Source organism: Watersipora subatra, chromosome 1 (assembly GCF_963576615.1).
Source record: "Watersipora subatra chromosome 1, tzWatSuba1.1, whole genome shotgun sequence".
Classification (NCBI taxonomy): Eukaryota; Metazoa; Bryozoa; class Gymnolaemata; order Cheilostomatida; family Watersiporidae; genus Watersipora; species Watersipora subatra.
The window spans coordinates 61,861,172-61,878,584 of record NC_088708.1 but is presented as its reverse complement, the minus strand read 5'-3'; the positions used below and the strand labels follow the sequence as shown (position 1 = coordinate 61,878,584).

The 17,413-nt window shown below is 31.9% G+C and overlaps 1 protein-coding gene across 1 annotated transcript; it reads left to right on the top strand.

The window, feature by feature from the left end:
- Positions 1–44: 44 nt before the first annotated feature.
- On the top strand, positions 45–14,882 carry LOC137389987 (receptor-type tyrosine-protein phosphatase alpha-like). Its single transcript, XM_068076196.1, has 8 exons — positions 45–140; positions 426–567; positions 1,328–1,404; positions 7,817–7,939; positions 8,750–8,881; positions 9,853–9,989; positions 13,918–14,053; positions 14,808–14,882. Exons 1-8 carry the CDS (start codon positions 45–47, stop codon positions 14,880–14,882), a joined length of 918 nt encoding a protein of 305 aa, XP_067932297.1.
- Positions 14,883–17,413: the final 2,531 nt, after the last annotated feature.

Sequence of the window (17,413 nt, the reverse complement as noted above, 5' to 3'; positions counted from 1 at the left end):
GTTTATTTATGGATATCTCTGTGGGTATGTTTTAGGAGCAATACATGTTTCTCTATGAGGTGCTGGTAGAAGCTCTTGTCTGTGGAGAAACGGCTGTAACTTGTGCTCAATTTGATGAGAAACTAGTCAAGTGGAGGAATGTAAGTTTCCAAGCTGAACCCAGTTCACTGATAGCAAATGCTGCTTCTCATAGTGAGAAATTTTGGATTTAGGTAGTGAGTGAATAGGCGTATATACAATACTCTGACGGCAAGGTGTGTGATGGTGAATTTTAACTCCAGAAAAGAAAGGCGGGCCACATTGGCATATAGGATAATTAAAAGTCTGAAAATAAGTCAGTGTGCATTGCGTTAGACGGCGCATCACCATATAAGGCAGATGTAAATTTTGACTAGTCAAATCCATTTAACTTGTTTCTATCACAGAGAAATGGTAAGGAGAAGTGCACATTGGAACTGATGTTTGATAGAAGCAAGATTACATGCTCTCCCAATACTGATGACCAGTTCTCCGCAGGAAAAGCTCTCGAGAACAGACATCGAAATAGGGACCAGAGCGTGCTGCCACGTATGTCAACTCTTATGTTGGTTGTCTATGGTAGTTCTATGTCATCTCTGTTTGTTTGCTTTCAGGTATTCTATTTCCAATAGAATTAACATTATTTTTTCATCACAAACGGTTTATTACTATGAGGGTTGGTGTTTTATTCAGCGCTAATGTAAGTTCATAGTTGTGAGTATGCTAGTAGACCGAACTGATAGCAGGTTTATGAAAGAGTTTCCATTTTCCACTGCGTATATAAATCAACTGTATCTGTCAGCCAAAAACTTTCACTTTTAGAAGTTACTAGGTGAATGCCCGGCGATGCCCGGGTAATAAAAGTCTTTACACAGAAAACTTATTTTTATTTAACATATAACAGCAGTTTCCACTCCAACTTTCAAACTTCATATCATGAGAAAAGTGTTTTTTGCAATTTAAATAATTAAGAGAAAAAATAAAACAACTGTAAAGGTTTTTAAACTTTGTCAAACAACTGCAACTTTCAAACTTCATATCATGAGGAAAATGTTTTGTACAGGTCAAATAAATTAAGAAACAAAATGAAACAGCTATGAAAGTGTTTAAATGTAAAATAATTACCAACTAATAGCTAAATTAAATCTGTTTTGCTACGATTACACTTACATAAAAGCTGATTTGGTAATGATACAATAATACGAACTGAGAAAACAAAATAGAAATCCTGAATACATTTTGTAGATTGAACTAATAATAAAAATTCCGTGCATAGAATTCTGTGTATAAAAAAAGGTTACTGTTCTAGCAGAAGATATCATTCAAAACTTTGAATACGACGATACCGGTCCGGTACCTCTCGATACTGGTACAAATGAGATATCGGTCTGTCTTTATCTGACCGAATGGAGAGAGAATGTAGTGGCTATTCCTACTCAAGCTAATGCAATTGTCCGCGTGCAAGTATTGGCCTTCACCGATTTAAAAACTGAACCATACGAAAAACCGGAAATATAAGTTCACAAAAAGCTGAAAAAGCATTGCGTTTCATAGAGTTTAAATTAATAATTCTATGAAACTCTATCGTGCTTCATTGAGTTTATAGTTTCAATTATTACGTCATTTAGCAAGTAAAATCGTGAAAAAGGTGTATGAAGTATATAGTAAGAGCGATAAATTGTAAGATCCTTCATGGGCTTGTGGGTAGACAATAGGATTACAAACTCACAGTTGCAATCGCCATGAGTTCAAATCCAGCAGGATGCAACATTGTAGTTCCAAGATTTTAATAGCTGAACACAGACAGACAAATGATGACAGATTCATCCAAACAGATGACATATAGACAAATATATGCATACAGATCATTGATATAATGGTTTCATTAGTGGAGCAAATGATACACTTGTACATGTAACTTGTTGCTCTATAGTTTTGCTGACTTCGAAAAATACTTGAAAAAAGAAGCAGTCTACAACCATCCCTACAACAAAATAATTCATTCCAAGAGTGTTTATGTTACGCTAAGCAATACTAAAAATACTAAACATGATAGTTGGCATTCTCATTTCTAGTATTAGAGTTTACCATTTTATCGAGTACCACGTAAGTTTACTAGCCTAAATTGCTGCTTGAAACATTCATTGTAACATTTCCTGGTATTAATAATGACAAATGGCCCTAAAACCAAATTTTAAAGTATTTTTACTACAGCATGTTTTCAATATGCAGTAGTTATTATTACTTTTAATTGGTTTTCTATTTTAAAGACTTTTGTATTAATGTATCAAGTTGTGTGACAGTAAGTTAGGATTATCATCTATAGGTGCGCTGTTCAGTTTTCAATTAAAAGGTGATGAGCGTATGAGGTACTCGCGAGACATTCAGATTCCAACTTAGCACGCCTCACAACTGCAAAAGAAATGCCGTCGGTTTTTATAACAACTGAGGGATTTATTTGCAGAGAGTGTATACCTCACTAGGTAGCCTTAAAGCTATAGCTTAAAATCTTTGTAAACCACTAATATTAGTAGTTTATAATAACTAGTGTGTTCATGGGTCATTTAATTATAATTCTGATGTCATCGGAAGTAACATAAAGAGGATGACTCCAATTTTAGGGGAATGTATAGGCGCGAAATGTTGATCATCGCGTATCATATTTAAAAAGAAATTTTTTAGCTGCACCTTGAAAGGTTAAGTGCGAGACATTTGAAGCCCCCATAAGAGAAGATGCCAAAATAGTCTGCAGTGTTTAGCGCAGTGTATAATGTTATTAAAGTGTTCATGATTGTTGCAGAACTTTGTCATGATTCCTCTACTAAATTATACAATCAGCCAGGCGGATAGCAATGCAGTTGATAAGACAACTCTATAGTTGGTCAGGTAGAGACAGTTTAGTAAACTCGATTTAGATGAGGGTTTACATGATTGGATGATTGTTTGTTGAACTCTGTTACAGTTGAGTCTCACAGAATCCTGTTACCAGAGAGTCAGATTAACAGAACAGGATATATTAATGCTATCAGTTGTAATGTAAGTGAGCTATTTGTCTATATATACTATATTACTCTTTAGTCTGTATACTGTATAGTAGCTGTAATATAAGTGACTATCTTGTCTATATACAGTATATTACTCTTTAGTATGTATACTGTATAGTAGTTGTAATATAAGTGATTATCTTGTCTATATATACTATATTACTCTTTAGTCTGTGTACTGTATAGTGGCTGTAGTATAAGTGACTATCTTGTCTATATAGTGTATATTACTCTTTATGGTGTATGCTGTATAGTAACAGTAATATAAATTACTATTTTGTCAACATACAGTATATTACTCTTTAGTCTGTATACTGTATAGTAATTGAAATATAAGTGACTATCTAGTCTACATACAGTATATTACTCTTTAGTTTGTATACTGTATATTAGCTGTAATATAAGTGACTATCTTGTCTATATACAGTTTATTACTCTTAGGTCGGTATAATATATAGTAGCTGGAATAGAAGTGACTATCTTGTTTACATACGGTATATTACTCTTTAGTTTATATACTGTATAGTAGCTGTAATATGAAATACTATTTTGTCTACATACAGTATGTTACTGTTTAGTCTGTATACTGTATAGTAGTTGAAGTATAAGTGACTATCTTGTCTACATACAAAATATTACGCTTTAGTTTGTATACTGTATAGTTGCGGTATTATAAGTGACTGTCATGTCAACATACAGTATATTACTCTTTAGTTTGTATACTTCATAGTAGTTGTAATATAACTGGCTGACATGCCAACATACAGTATATTACTCTTTAGTCTGTGTACTGTATAGTAGCTGTAATATAAGTTTCTATCTTGTCAACATACAGTATATTACTCTTTAGTCTGTATACTGTATAGTAGGTGTAATATAAGTGATTATCTTGTCTATATACAGTATATTACTCTTTAGTCTGTATACTGTATAGTAGCTGTAATATAAATTGCTATTTTTTCTACATACAGTATGTCACTCTTTAGTCTGTATACCGTATAGTAGTTAAAATTTAAGTGACTTTCTTGTGTATATACATTATATTACTCTTTAGTCTATATACTGCATAGTAGCTGTAATATAAATTATTATTTTGTCTACATACAGTATGTCGCTTTTTAGTCTGTATACTGTATAGTTGCTGTAATATAAGTTACTATCTTACCAACATACAATATGTTACTCTTTAGTCTGTGTACTGTATAGTATTTGTAATATAAGTGACTATCTTGTCTATATACAGTATATTACTCTTTCGTCTGTATACTGTATAGTAGCTGTAATATAAGTGACTATCTTGTCTATATACATTATATTAATCTTTAGTTTGTGTATTGCATAGGGGCTGTAATGTAAGTGACTATTTTGTTTATATAAAGTATATTACTATTTAGTCCATATACTGTATAGTAGCTGTATTGTAAGTGACTATCTTGTCTATATACAGTAAATTACTCTTTAGTCTGTATACTGTATATGGGCTGTAATATAAGTGACTATCTTGTCTATATACAGTATATTACTCTTTAGTCTGTATACTGTATAGTAGCTGTAATATAAGTGACTGTTTTGTCTATATACAGTATATTACTCTTTAGTCTGTTTACTGTATAGTAGCTGTAATATAAATTAATTTTTTGTCTACATACAGTATATTACTCTTCAGTCTGTATACTGTATAGTAGGTTTGTATACTGTATATTTAGTCTGTATACTGTATAGTAGCTATAATGTAAGTGACTATCTTGTCTATATGCTGTATATTACTCTTTATTCCGTATACTGTATAGTAACTGTAATATAAGTGATTATTCTGGCTACATACATTATATTACTCTTCAGTATGTATAATGTATAGTATATGTAATTTAATTGACTATTTTGTTTTTTATACAGTGTTTTACTCTTCAATCTATATACTGTATATAGTAGCTGTAATATAAGTGACTATTTTGTCTATATACTGTATATTACTCTTTAGTCTGTATACTGTATAGTATTTGTAATATAAGCGACTATCTTGTCTATATACATTATATTAATCTTTAGTCTGTGTACTGTATTGGGGCTGTAATGTAAGTGGCTATTTGGTCAATATACAGTATATTACTCTTTAGTCTATATGCTTTATAGTAGCGGTAATGTAAGTGACTATCTTGTCAACATACAGTATATTACTCTTTAGTGTGTATACTATATAGTAGCTATAATATAAGTTACTATCTTGTCAACATACAGTATGTTACTCTTTAGTCTGTATACTGTATAGTAGCTATAATGTAAGTGACTATCTTGTTTATATACTGTATATTACTCTTTATTCCGTATACTGTATAGTAACTGTAATATAAGTGGTTATTCTGGCTACATACATTATATTACTCTTTAGTATGTATAATGTATAGTATATGTAATCTAAGTGACTATTTTGTTTTTATACAGTGTTTTACTTTTCAATCTATATACTGTATAGTAGCTGTAATATATGGGACTATTTTGTCTATATATAGTATATTACTCTTTACTCTGTATACTGTATAGTAGCTGTAATGTGACTATCTTGTCTATATACTGTATATCACTCTTTAGTCTATATACTGTATAGTAACTGTAATATAAATGACTATCTTTTCTTTATACAGTATATTACTTTTCAGTCTGTATACTGTATAGTAACTAAAATAGATTTGAGTATCTGGTCTATGTACAGTACATTACTCTTTAGTCTGTGTACTGTCTAGTGGCTGTAATGTAAGTGACTACCTTGTGTATATACAGTACATTATTTTTGGTCTGTATGCTGTATAACATCCAAACACGGGAACTAAGTTTTTCTCTTCCTAATTAAAGTTCGAAGAAAGACAGATGTCCTGATATGCATGTAAACGCTGGAAACCTTATCTAAATATTGAAGTTTATTGAAGCTTCTATTGATTGGTGTTGCTGGTTGTCCTCATTTTCTAAATTTGTTGAAGATATTCCTTTTTCAGCGTAATTTTTATCAACCATGAATATTGTAGAAAATGCTACAACCGGTTTTTTCTGTAGTACAGTTACTATATGCACTATTCTTGTAAGTTACACAAATTGATGTGCCTCAATGTGTAGAATTTGGCGTTTTTATTACAGAGTTTGCTCTCTAATTTATACTTGTTTTCATTTTGTTTTCAATTTCCTTGAAAAATAAGGTTGCTGCAAGAGTCTATCACATCTCCTCAGGTTTCATCAACTTTTTATTGACAGTTCCCTGAGTACTTCATTTCATTGTAGATTTTTTTCTTTTATTCTAGCAATTAGTTTTCTTTTAGACTTCTTCACTTTTTTGCTTCCTACCACATAGTGAAAATATACACTTTAAAGAATAACTATTTTTATTCGTTACTGTTCAAGGTTGCCAGACCTTTAACCTTTTTAAAAATCTGGTTAAGTCAAATTCTGTATCAATGTAATTTCTTGATAGCTGACTAATAGAAGAGTTTTAGCAATTAGCTTAAGGGTTCTTATACAGTTTAATCATGATTTTACATCACAAACTGTTCTGAAATGTTGTGTGACAATCAAATTGTTTGAATTCCGAAACAATTTGTTTTTTATTAAAAATATTTTAAATAATGGTAATTTACTTCAAAACTATAAACCAGTTTTTCAACAAGTTTTATAATAGTTTATATCATCAACTACATATTAAGAAACCATATAATTTATAAAGCACACCAAATCTCTTATAAATCTTTTTCTTATGGGAAGGTTAGGAATGTATTAACATGTTGGTAGCCACCCGTATTCTACCTGAATTTTGAGTAAAGTTATGGTAGAATAGGTTATGTATTTTATTAAAATATATAAAGTTATACTAATCCACTATGCAAAACACAATTTTCAGTCATCATGTCCTACACCATAACAAGCATGTCTGTTATATACCGTATTTTATCAAAGATAATGAAAGTGTAAATTGGCCACCGACAATAACTATTAGGTATTTCTAGTTTATTCGATGGATGTTTGAGCCATAGTTTTTTTCAGCAGTCATAGCAAAACTTCTCTCAACTTTTTTCCCGCTTTTTATTGCTCAAATTTTACATAATTCAAAAAACAATGTGATAGTGTAGTTTGTTTTAACCCAAAAAAGCTTTTCTTTTTGATGAATAGGTTTGGTGTAAAGCACTTTACTACGATGCTTGATGCTTTTTAAGTTTAAAATGTAGTCCATCATTATACTGCACATCTGCTAGAATTTATTTGCCAAGCAGTATTCAAGACAGGCGATAAAATAGACAGCTTTCATACTAAAACAGCAAAATTTGGCTCATGGTATATAATGACGAGGGTGTGGTTAAATTCTAGCTAGATCAAATTATATATTTTTTGATCAAACTGTTTGTTGGGGTACGTAAATTGAAGTTTGGTTGTTTTTATTACTGGCTCTGAATTGGTAAGCCTATTTTATTTCTTTTATTTTAGTATTTTACTTATCATTAGTTTTAATCTGTATAGGCTCACCCATTCCTAACTATACAACTGTGGTCATGCAAACCACACAAATTACTAGGCATGTGTTCATCACATTGCGCTATGCTTTTATGTGTTACACTATGTTGTTGTATGTACAGAGGGTATTATTATTATAGTGTAAAACCCACATCTTCTGTTATATTGTGGTTGTGTTCATCTGAACTTCATGCATTTCACGAAATGAGATGAGCTCAGCATGAAATTTGGTGGGTATGTATTTTCTGGCATTTTTATCACAGGTTTACCATACAAAGTCTGGTTTCATTGTCACACAGACACCCCTCGCCCATACAGAGCATGACTTTTGGAATATGCTACTCATGAGAGAGTCTGCTGTGATAGTCCACCTTAACAACAATGAGGTGAACCTTTTTAAAAATAGTTTTGTGATTGAGCCTGGTGTAAACACACTTAAACTGCCCCTATGATGGTAGAGTTTATTGCGCTAATAAACATTAAATGTTCTATGTTTACTAAACTGGTCAGACATCTTATCACATATACTTGTTAGTATTGTAGTTACTCGTTACTCTTTTTAAACGCTTCACCCAGTAATATAAAACAAACTCCTTTATAGATTCACAATTATTCCTCTGACTAAACATCATATATTTCTTTTTTCATCACTGAACTAAAACTGAACGTGTATAAACAGGTGTAGAGAGGAATATCTAGAGACTATAAACAGGTGTAGAGATGAATACCTAGAGACTATAAACAGGTGTAGAGATAAATATTTGGAGATCATAACCAGGTTTAGAGATAAATTTACAATTTAAATTTTTTATATAGTTCAAATCATCTCTACTAAAAGATGTTAATGGATAGCTATTAGAGTAGGTTAATTTGATATTCAGTCAGTTTTTCACACAGTGCCAACATCTTGGATCGTTTAAAATTGATCCCAATGAACAACATTATTATAATTTTAAACTTCATGTGAAGTATTAAATACGGTCTATACTTTACTCGTTACGACATCTTTTACTTATTTTGGTCACTATCCCAAGTATGTAATTTTTTTAAGTTTTTATCATAATTGCCAATCATCAATCTTCAAAGAGGCAAACTTTAAAACTTAGAAATGGGGAAAGAGTGAAATAACGCTCTACTTTTTATAAACATGAACAATAGCTTTTGCATATGTTATCAAACCATCTCCTGTTTTTTAGGATGAGCAAGCATACTGGCCATATGAACCAGAAACCCAGACCGCTATCAGAGACATAACTGTGCAATGTGTACACCGCATTTTAGGATCTGATGGCTGCTCAGAAACAGAACTCTGTGTTGTACAACAAGGAGTAAGGTTTTTGGCATTCATATAGAGATATGGTATTATGGAATTAGGGTTTGTGGGCAGTCTCGGACTTGTAGAACACTACTTCAACCTTTTAGTTGTATACAACTTGCGAATTTTACTCCTGAACTACCAGGCACTATGATAATGTTTAACTTGGCTCTTTTTAACACTGCAGAAGTTAGAATTGCTAAGTAGGTACCACTTTGAAAAACATTACAGATCTTGGTCTAGAATCTTAATGACTCTTTCGCAACTTTCTTTCTGGTATGATAAAGACAGTGTAGATACAAGTTTCATTACAAGAGTTTTGCTCACTTTTAGATCTGTTATCAGACTACTGTTAAGGACTGACAATTCCTGGTGTCCATTTTATATTGTTTATGGATCTTCATCAACTTCTATTTCCTTCATTAACTCCTCCCTAATTTGTATCTTTTACTACTCTCTCCCTATTGTTTATTTATTTCATTTGCTAACCATTTCTTACCTATTCTACTATTTTCTTCCTGAATTCTACCATTCTCATTTATTTACTGACTTAGAGCTTGTTCATTCACTTTTCTATAGACTACTCTCCGCACCTCCACCTTCCTGACCAATTATTCCATGACCTTTTCTATTTGTTTTTTAGATTTTTCGCCTACCAATGAGCACATGCTTTTTGCATTTCTTTTTGTTATTATCATTTATTTTAAATTGATCTTTCTACTGTGAATGTTCGTTTGACATTTCTAGTGTTTGCAAATATACTTTGAGCAGCTCATTTCACTCTTACTGACTCTGCATAGATTTTGAGTTTATCTCTGATTAAACCAGTATTTTGGACTAAACCAGGCACCTTCTTTTCTACTCTTCTACAATGTGTCATAATAATAATAATAATAATAATAATAATAATAATGTGTTACAACACCTAAATTCTTTCTAATACCTGTTGTGTACCATTAATTATTATCTTTAATGAAATTACAGAAATATTTTGATGTCCTGCTAATTGAGTTGCAATTGCCAAATGGAGAGTTGCCTAACACTACCCAGCTATTAACTCTGTGTCGCAAGATTGAAAGATATGCTTCCTCTTCTCGATATTCTATGACTATACGGTGCAGGTATTTTACTAGTTCAATCCTTACTCATAACTATAGAGTGCAGGTATTTTACTAATTCATTCCTTACTCATTACTATACAGTGCAGGTATTTTACTAGTTCATTCCTTACTCATTACTATACAGTGCAGGTATTTTACTAGTTCATTCCTTACTCATAACTATGCAGTGCAGGTATTTTACTAGTTCATTCCTTATTTATAACTATACAGTGCAGGTATTTTACTATTTCAATTCTTATTCATTACTATACAGTGCAGATATTTTACTAGTTCAATTCTTATTCATAACTATACAGTGCAGGTATTTTACTAGTTCATTCCTTACTCATTACTATACAGTGCAGATATTTTACTAGTTCATCCCTTACTCATAAATATACAGTGCAGGTATTTTACTAGTTCATTCTTTACTCATAACTATACAGTGCAGGTATTTTACTTGTTCATTCCTTACTCATAACTATACAGTGCAGGTATTTTACTAGTTCATTCCTTACTCATTACTATACAGTGCAGATATTTTACTAGTTCATTCCTTACTCATAACTATACAGTGCAGGTATTTTACTAGTTCATTCCTTATTCATAACTATACAGTGCATGTATTTTACTAGTTCATTCCTTACTCATAACTATACAGTGCAGGTACTTTACTAGTTCAATTCCTTACTCATTACTATACAGTGAAGGTATTTTACTAGTTCATTCCTTACTCATTACTATACAGTGCAGGTATTTTACTAGTTCATTGCTTACTCATAACTATACAGTGCAGGTATTTTACTAGTTCATTGCTTACTCATAACTATACAGTGCAGGTATTTTACTAGTTCATTCCTTATTCATTACTATGCAGTGAAGATATTTTACTAGTTCATTCCTTATTCATAACTATACAGTGCAGGTGTTTTACTAGTTCATTCCTTACTCATTACTAAACAGTGCAGATATTTTACTAGTTCATTCCTTACTCATAACTATACAGTGCAGGTATTTTACTAGTTCATTCCTTATTCATAACTATACAGTGCATGTATTTTACTAGTTCATTCCTTACTCATTACTATACAGTGCAGGTATTTTACTAGTTCATTGCTTACTCATAACTATACAGTGCAGGTATTTTACTAGTTCATTGCTTACTCATAACTATACAGTGCAGGTATTTTACTAGTTCATTCCTTATTCATAACTATACAGTGCATGTATTTTACTAGTTCATTCCTTACTCATAACTATACAGTGCAGGTACTTTACTAGTTCAATTCCTTACTCATTACTATACAGTGAAGGTATTTTACTAGTTCATTCCTTACTCATTACTATACAGTGCAGGTATTTTACTAGTTCATTGCTTACTCATAACTATACAGTGCAGGTATTTTACTAGTTCATTCTTTACTCATAACTATACAGTGCAGGTATTTTACTTGTTCATTCCTTACTCATAACTATACAGTGCAGGTATTTTACTAGTTCATTCCTTACTCATTACTATACAGTGCAGATATTTTACTAGTTCATTCCTTACTCATAACTATACAGTGCAGGTATTTTACTAGTTCATTCCTTATTCATAACTATACAGTGCATGTATTTTACTAGTTCATTCCTTACTCATAACTATACAGTGCAGGTACTTTACTAGTTCAATTCCTTACTCATTACTATACAGTGCAGGTATTTTACTAGTTCATTCCTTATTCATTACTATGCAGTGAAGATATTTTACTAGTTCATTCCTTATTCATAACTATACAGTGCAGGTGTTTTACTAGTTCATTCCTTATTCATAACTATACAGTGCATGTATTTTACTAGTTCATTCCTTACTCATAACTATACAGTGCAGGTACTTTACTAGTTCAATTCCTTACTCATTACTATACAGTGAAGGTATTTTACTAGTTCATTCCTTACTCATTACTATACAGTGCAGGTATTTTACTAGTTCATTGCTTACTCATAACTATACAGTGCAGGTGTTTTACTAGTTCATTCCTTACTCATTACTAGACAGTGCAGGTATTTTACTAGTTCATTCCTTACTCATAACTATACAGTGCAGGTATTTTACTAGTTCATTCCTTATTCATTACTATGCAGTGAAGATATTTTACTAGTTCATTCCTTATTCATAACTATACAGTGCAGGTGTTTTACTAGTTCATTCCTTACTCATAACTATGCAGTGCAGGTATTTTACTAGTTCATTCCTTATTTATAACTATACAGTGCAGGTATTTTACTATTTCAATTCTTATTCATTACTATACAGTGCAGATATTTTACTAGTTCAATTCTTATTCATAACTATACAGTGCAGGTATTTTACTAGTTCATTCCTTACTCATTACTATACAGTGCAGATATTTTACTAGTTCATCCCTTACTCATAACTATACAGTGCAGGTATTTTACTAGTTCATTCCTTACTTATAATTATAAATTGCAGGTATTTTACTAGTTCATTCCTTACTCATTACTATACAGTGCAGATATTTTACTAGTTCATTCCTTACTCATAACTATACAGTGCAGGTATTTTACTAGTTCATTCCTTATTCATAACTATACAGTGCATGTATTTTACTAGTTCATTCCTTACTCATAACTATACAGTGCAGGTACTTTACTAGTTCAATTCCTTACTCATTACTATACAGTGAAGGTATTTTACTAGTTCATTCCTTACTCATTACTATACAGTGCAGGTATTTTACTAGTTCATTGCTTACTCATAACTATACAGTGCAGGTATTTTACTAGTTCATTCCTTGTTCGTAACTATACAGTGCAGGTATTTTACTAGTTCATTCCTTACTCATTACTATACAGTGCAGATATTTTGCTAGTTCATTCCTTGCTCATAACTATACAGTGCAGGTACTTTACTAGTTCAATTCCTTACTCATTACTATACAGTGAAGGTATTTTACTAGTTCATTCCTTACTCATTACTATACAGTGCAGATATTTTGCTAGTTCATTCCTTGCTCATAACTATACAGTGCAGGTATTTTACTAGTTCAATTCCTTACTCATTACTACACAGTGAAGGTATTTTACTAGTTCATTCCTAACTCATTACTATACAGTGCAGGTATTTTACTAGTTCATTGCTTACTCATAACTATACAGTGCAGGTATTTTACTTGTTCATTCCTTACTCATTATTATACAGTGCAGGTATTTTACTAGTTCATCCTTTTTTCTCATAACTATACAGTGCAGGTATTTTACTAGTTCAATTTTTACTCATAACTATACAGTGAAGGTATTTTACTAGTTCATTCCTTATTCATAACTGTACAGTGCAGGTATTTTACTAGTTGATTGCTTACTCATAACTATACAGTGCAGGTATTTTACTAGTTCATTGCTTACTCATAACTATACATTGCAGGTATTTTACTAGTTCAATTATCATTCATAACTATACAGTGCAGGTATTTTACTAGTTCATTCCTTGCTCATTACTATACAGTGCAGGTATTTTACTAGTTCATTCATTATGCGTAACTATACAGTGCAGGTAATTTACTAGTTCATTCCTTACTCATAACTATACACTGCAGATATTTTACTAGTTCAATTATCATTCATAACTATACAGTGCAGGTATTTTACTAGTTCATTCCTTGCTCATTACTATACAGTGCAGGTATTTTACTAGTTCATTCATTATTCGTAACTATACAGTGCAGGTATTTTACTAGTTCATTCCTTACTCATTACTATACAGTGAAGGTATTTTACTAGTTCATTCCTTATTCGTAACTGTACAGTCCAGGTATTTTACTAGTTCATTCCTTACTTAAACATTAAACAATGCTAGTAATTTACTTTTTCTCTCCAATTAAATTTATTACTAGTGTTAACATCTATCTCTATTACATAATAGCAGATTCATCAATTTGTATTTTAGCAATGGTAGCAGATTGAGTGGCCTGTTTGTGGTAGCCATGAATCTTTTCTTGAGGGTTCGCATTGAACAGGAAGTAGATATCGTTCTGGAAGTTAAGTTGGCCCGGCGGAGTCGACCAGAGTTCATAAGTGACTTTGTGAGTACCAAATATATTATTTGTCTAATGTTAGAATAGAATGCTGTACACAAAACTTATCGTAACGATATTTGATTGCATGTGTTAAGAGGTGGACTTCAACTCTATAATTGAAAATCACTAATTGTGCTAAAACCTTTAGATTTATCTCAGCAAATTAATTCGCCAATGCATAATTTTTTGGGGAAGTTTTTGCAAATTAATTGAGATCCCATAAAATGATTTTAATTGGAAAGACTAGTTGGTCCACTGTGTGACTTGTATGCAATATCATTGGCTGGTTCAAAAACCTTCAACTAAATTATAGGTAAATATGAACATTTTTGTTGTACATATAAACTTTTAGTTTAAGAGTTGCTGTATGGTGATACGCAAGGAGGTACTTGCTGCATTGTAAATTCCTCTCTCTAACAGTTTAAGTTGTACAGCACATGTAATACACTCTTGAGGTTTTCATGTGATATATTGTGATCACTGGTCTCATTTTAAATAATTCTTTACTATCTTAAGAACTTTCGAAATGTGTTAAATGCATAACCTTGAATATGAGTATTTGATCTCAAGAAAGACCTATTAATCACAGCCTGTAGGCTAAATTGGTCTTGCTAACAATCTGCTAAATGTATAAATAGCAATACACCTATTTAGATCTGTTAAAATATTTTGCCCTCTGCAGCCTGTGCTTTATATCCTGACTCAGAACTACAAAATTCAATGACTTGTCGTTCATGTCTGTTGCTGTTCTTTACTTCAGGCATCTTTCAACCTCCTCCATGAGTTTGTTACATCCTATCTCTCAGAGTTCAGCGAGTACTCCAACTTTAAATGACATAATGACATCTAGCACCTGCTCATAGATGCCAAAGCACTGTTATTCCACTTGTATGCGGCACCATTGTATACTTTTGCTTTTTCGTATTTGCTACAAATTGTTGCTGCGTTTTATGGTCATAATTATGTTCACAATCAGACCTGACTTCCAATAGTGAATATGCATATGAAACAGCAACATGAATAAAATATTGCTATTTTTGCCAATTATCATCTTACGATGTTTACTAGCAATTTTTAAACCTGTTCTTATATAATTTATGATTTCTATCTACATGTTCAACTATATAACATGTTTTTTGTAGTCTTACTTTAATTAAAATATAGCTCCGAATGACATGCTCATACTCGTAGTGTCAATAATTACCAATGGTGTCTAGCTATACTTGAGAAAATAGGTGACTTTTGATTGGAACTAATATAAAATTAGTTGTTCCAGTGAAAACCACTTCCATATATAGATGTGATTTAACCATCAGAACATGAAGTATGACATTAAGCATAACAAATTAAATAACATTCTCTATTTATGGAATCTGTCAAATGTCTTAAGTTACTGGTGTCAGTTTTGTGCCAATTAAGTTCCAAATAGTTCACTTTTCTGATTGAGACATTTGTTCATGCAAGCTCAGTAAATTTGATTAGATTGTTGTGGTTTTTAATGGTGAGATGCATGTGTAGTGCATTTCAGCTGTAATTGTGACATTAATTGTACTTCTCATAACTTTCTCAAATCTGTGAGAAGTTGTTTGCACAATAAAGCTAACTGCCTTAGCATATTTCTGTTAACCCCTTTAATGTTATTTTCAAACATTTTATTCCAACTGTTTACTTTGGCTGTGATTTCTACACCAACTGAATAAAGTTGAATAGCAATGGATGGCTGATATATGTACGTGTACATGTATGTGTCTTGTGGAGCGCAGTCTACAAATGTGTATTAGTGAGAAAGAACAACTAATGACAAAGGAAGCATAACTGCTGGTTGGTAGTTTTGAAATGTTAACCGACAGTGTTTTAAAACCACATCTATTTACAACAATTTACTTATAATATTTATCTTTTCAGCAATGATATTGACTTTAAAAGAACATAAACCCTTTTAGAAGATAAAAACACCCGTCATGCGATCATCAAACAGTGACATAAGACAGTCACTATTTCAGTCAAACAGGCGTACAATAAGGAATGTCAATGCTTATGATTAGCCTCAGCGGGAATGTGAGCCAAAAAAGCGCTCCGGCTGGCTGCCATTCTTATACAATGTACATAAATTTTTTTAGTCATCTTGTTACATTGTTATGATTACGCAACATGACCGGTAATTATAAGGCATACTTGAAGAAGTTTGCATAAATACTAAAAATATCATATTTATACGAACAGCCCTAATTTTGAAAATATGGTTATAGAATAATACTGATTGGCTTTTGCATACATCTTGTGCAGTGCTCTAGCAAAAAGATTTTCTTGCACAAAAATTGAGAAGTTTATAAAGCTGTCCAAAAAATGTTCTCTTCTCTGAAGTCATACGTTAAAAACCTTTTGAAGCATGCTCCATCTATATGAATAAAGATTGTGAATACACATGGTTTTTATATAACCTACAGGTAGTTCAGAAGACAAGAGATTTTAATATAGTTATATAGCATCATAGCGGTTTTCGATCCAATTTTGCAAAGATCACAAATCTTTCTTTTCATTTTCACAACTTGAAAATGTTGGTAAAATTTGGTACTCAGTTAAAATCACCCACACTATTATTGAAATGCCAACCTGTAACACTATCCGCTGTTATTAATGCAATAACATTTGTGCTGCCATTAAATCTTTAAGAGAGCCCAAGTCCATCCAATTAGAAGAAAGTTGTATCTTAAAATTTGAATTTAGCATAGGATGTCATTATTACTGAGAAAATAGAGCAGATATGTTAAACTTCAAACTATAGAAATACTAATTTAAGAAGGTCAAGTGAAAATTGTCAAGAGAGCAGATCACAGGAAATATGATGTGACCACAGGAGTGAGCTTATTCACAGGAAATACAGCAAAACCTCTAATGGAATGCCATGGCGCTCTATTTGTCAATCCATCCTTTATAGTGGCGGTCAAATAGAAGTGCCTTTCAAATAGAGGATAGAGTTAAATTTTTCAAATAGCCTGAGATGGTGGGGATGGTGTAAAGAGGCGACTGTAGCACCAGAACAAGGATACATCATCAGTAATCTGTTATCTGCTGACGATAAACGATTGATTAGTAGGCTAGTTGGGTCAGGCTAGTTGCTCCACCATTTTGTTTTAATTAGACACAATCTCTAATGAAGAGGAGTGTGTGGTGGACACAGGGCCATGACTTTCTGTTACCGTATTATTTTTACAACTACTCGTATATATTTCGCATGTTGTGTTTGCTGCTTTTATTACGGATCATATCGCTCATAATTTGTTAGTTTGACTATAACCATGCCAATGTGATAACAACTCTAATTATTCTTACTTTTATATGATTTCCTACTCAGTTCCATTATCC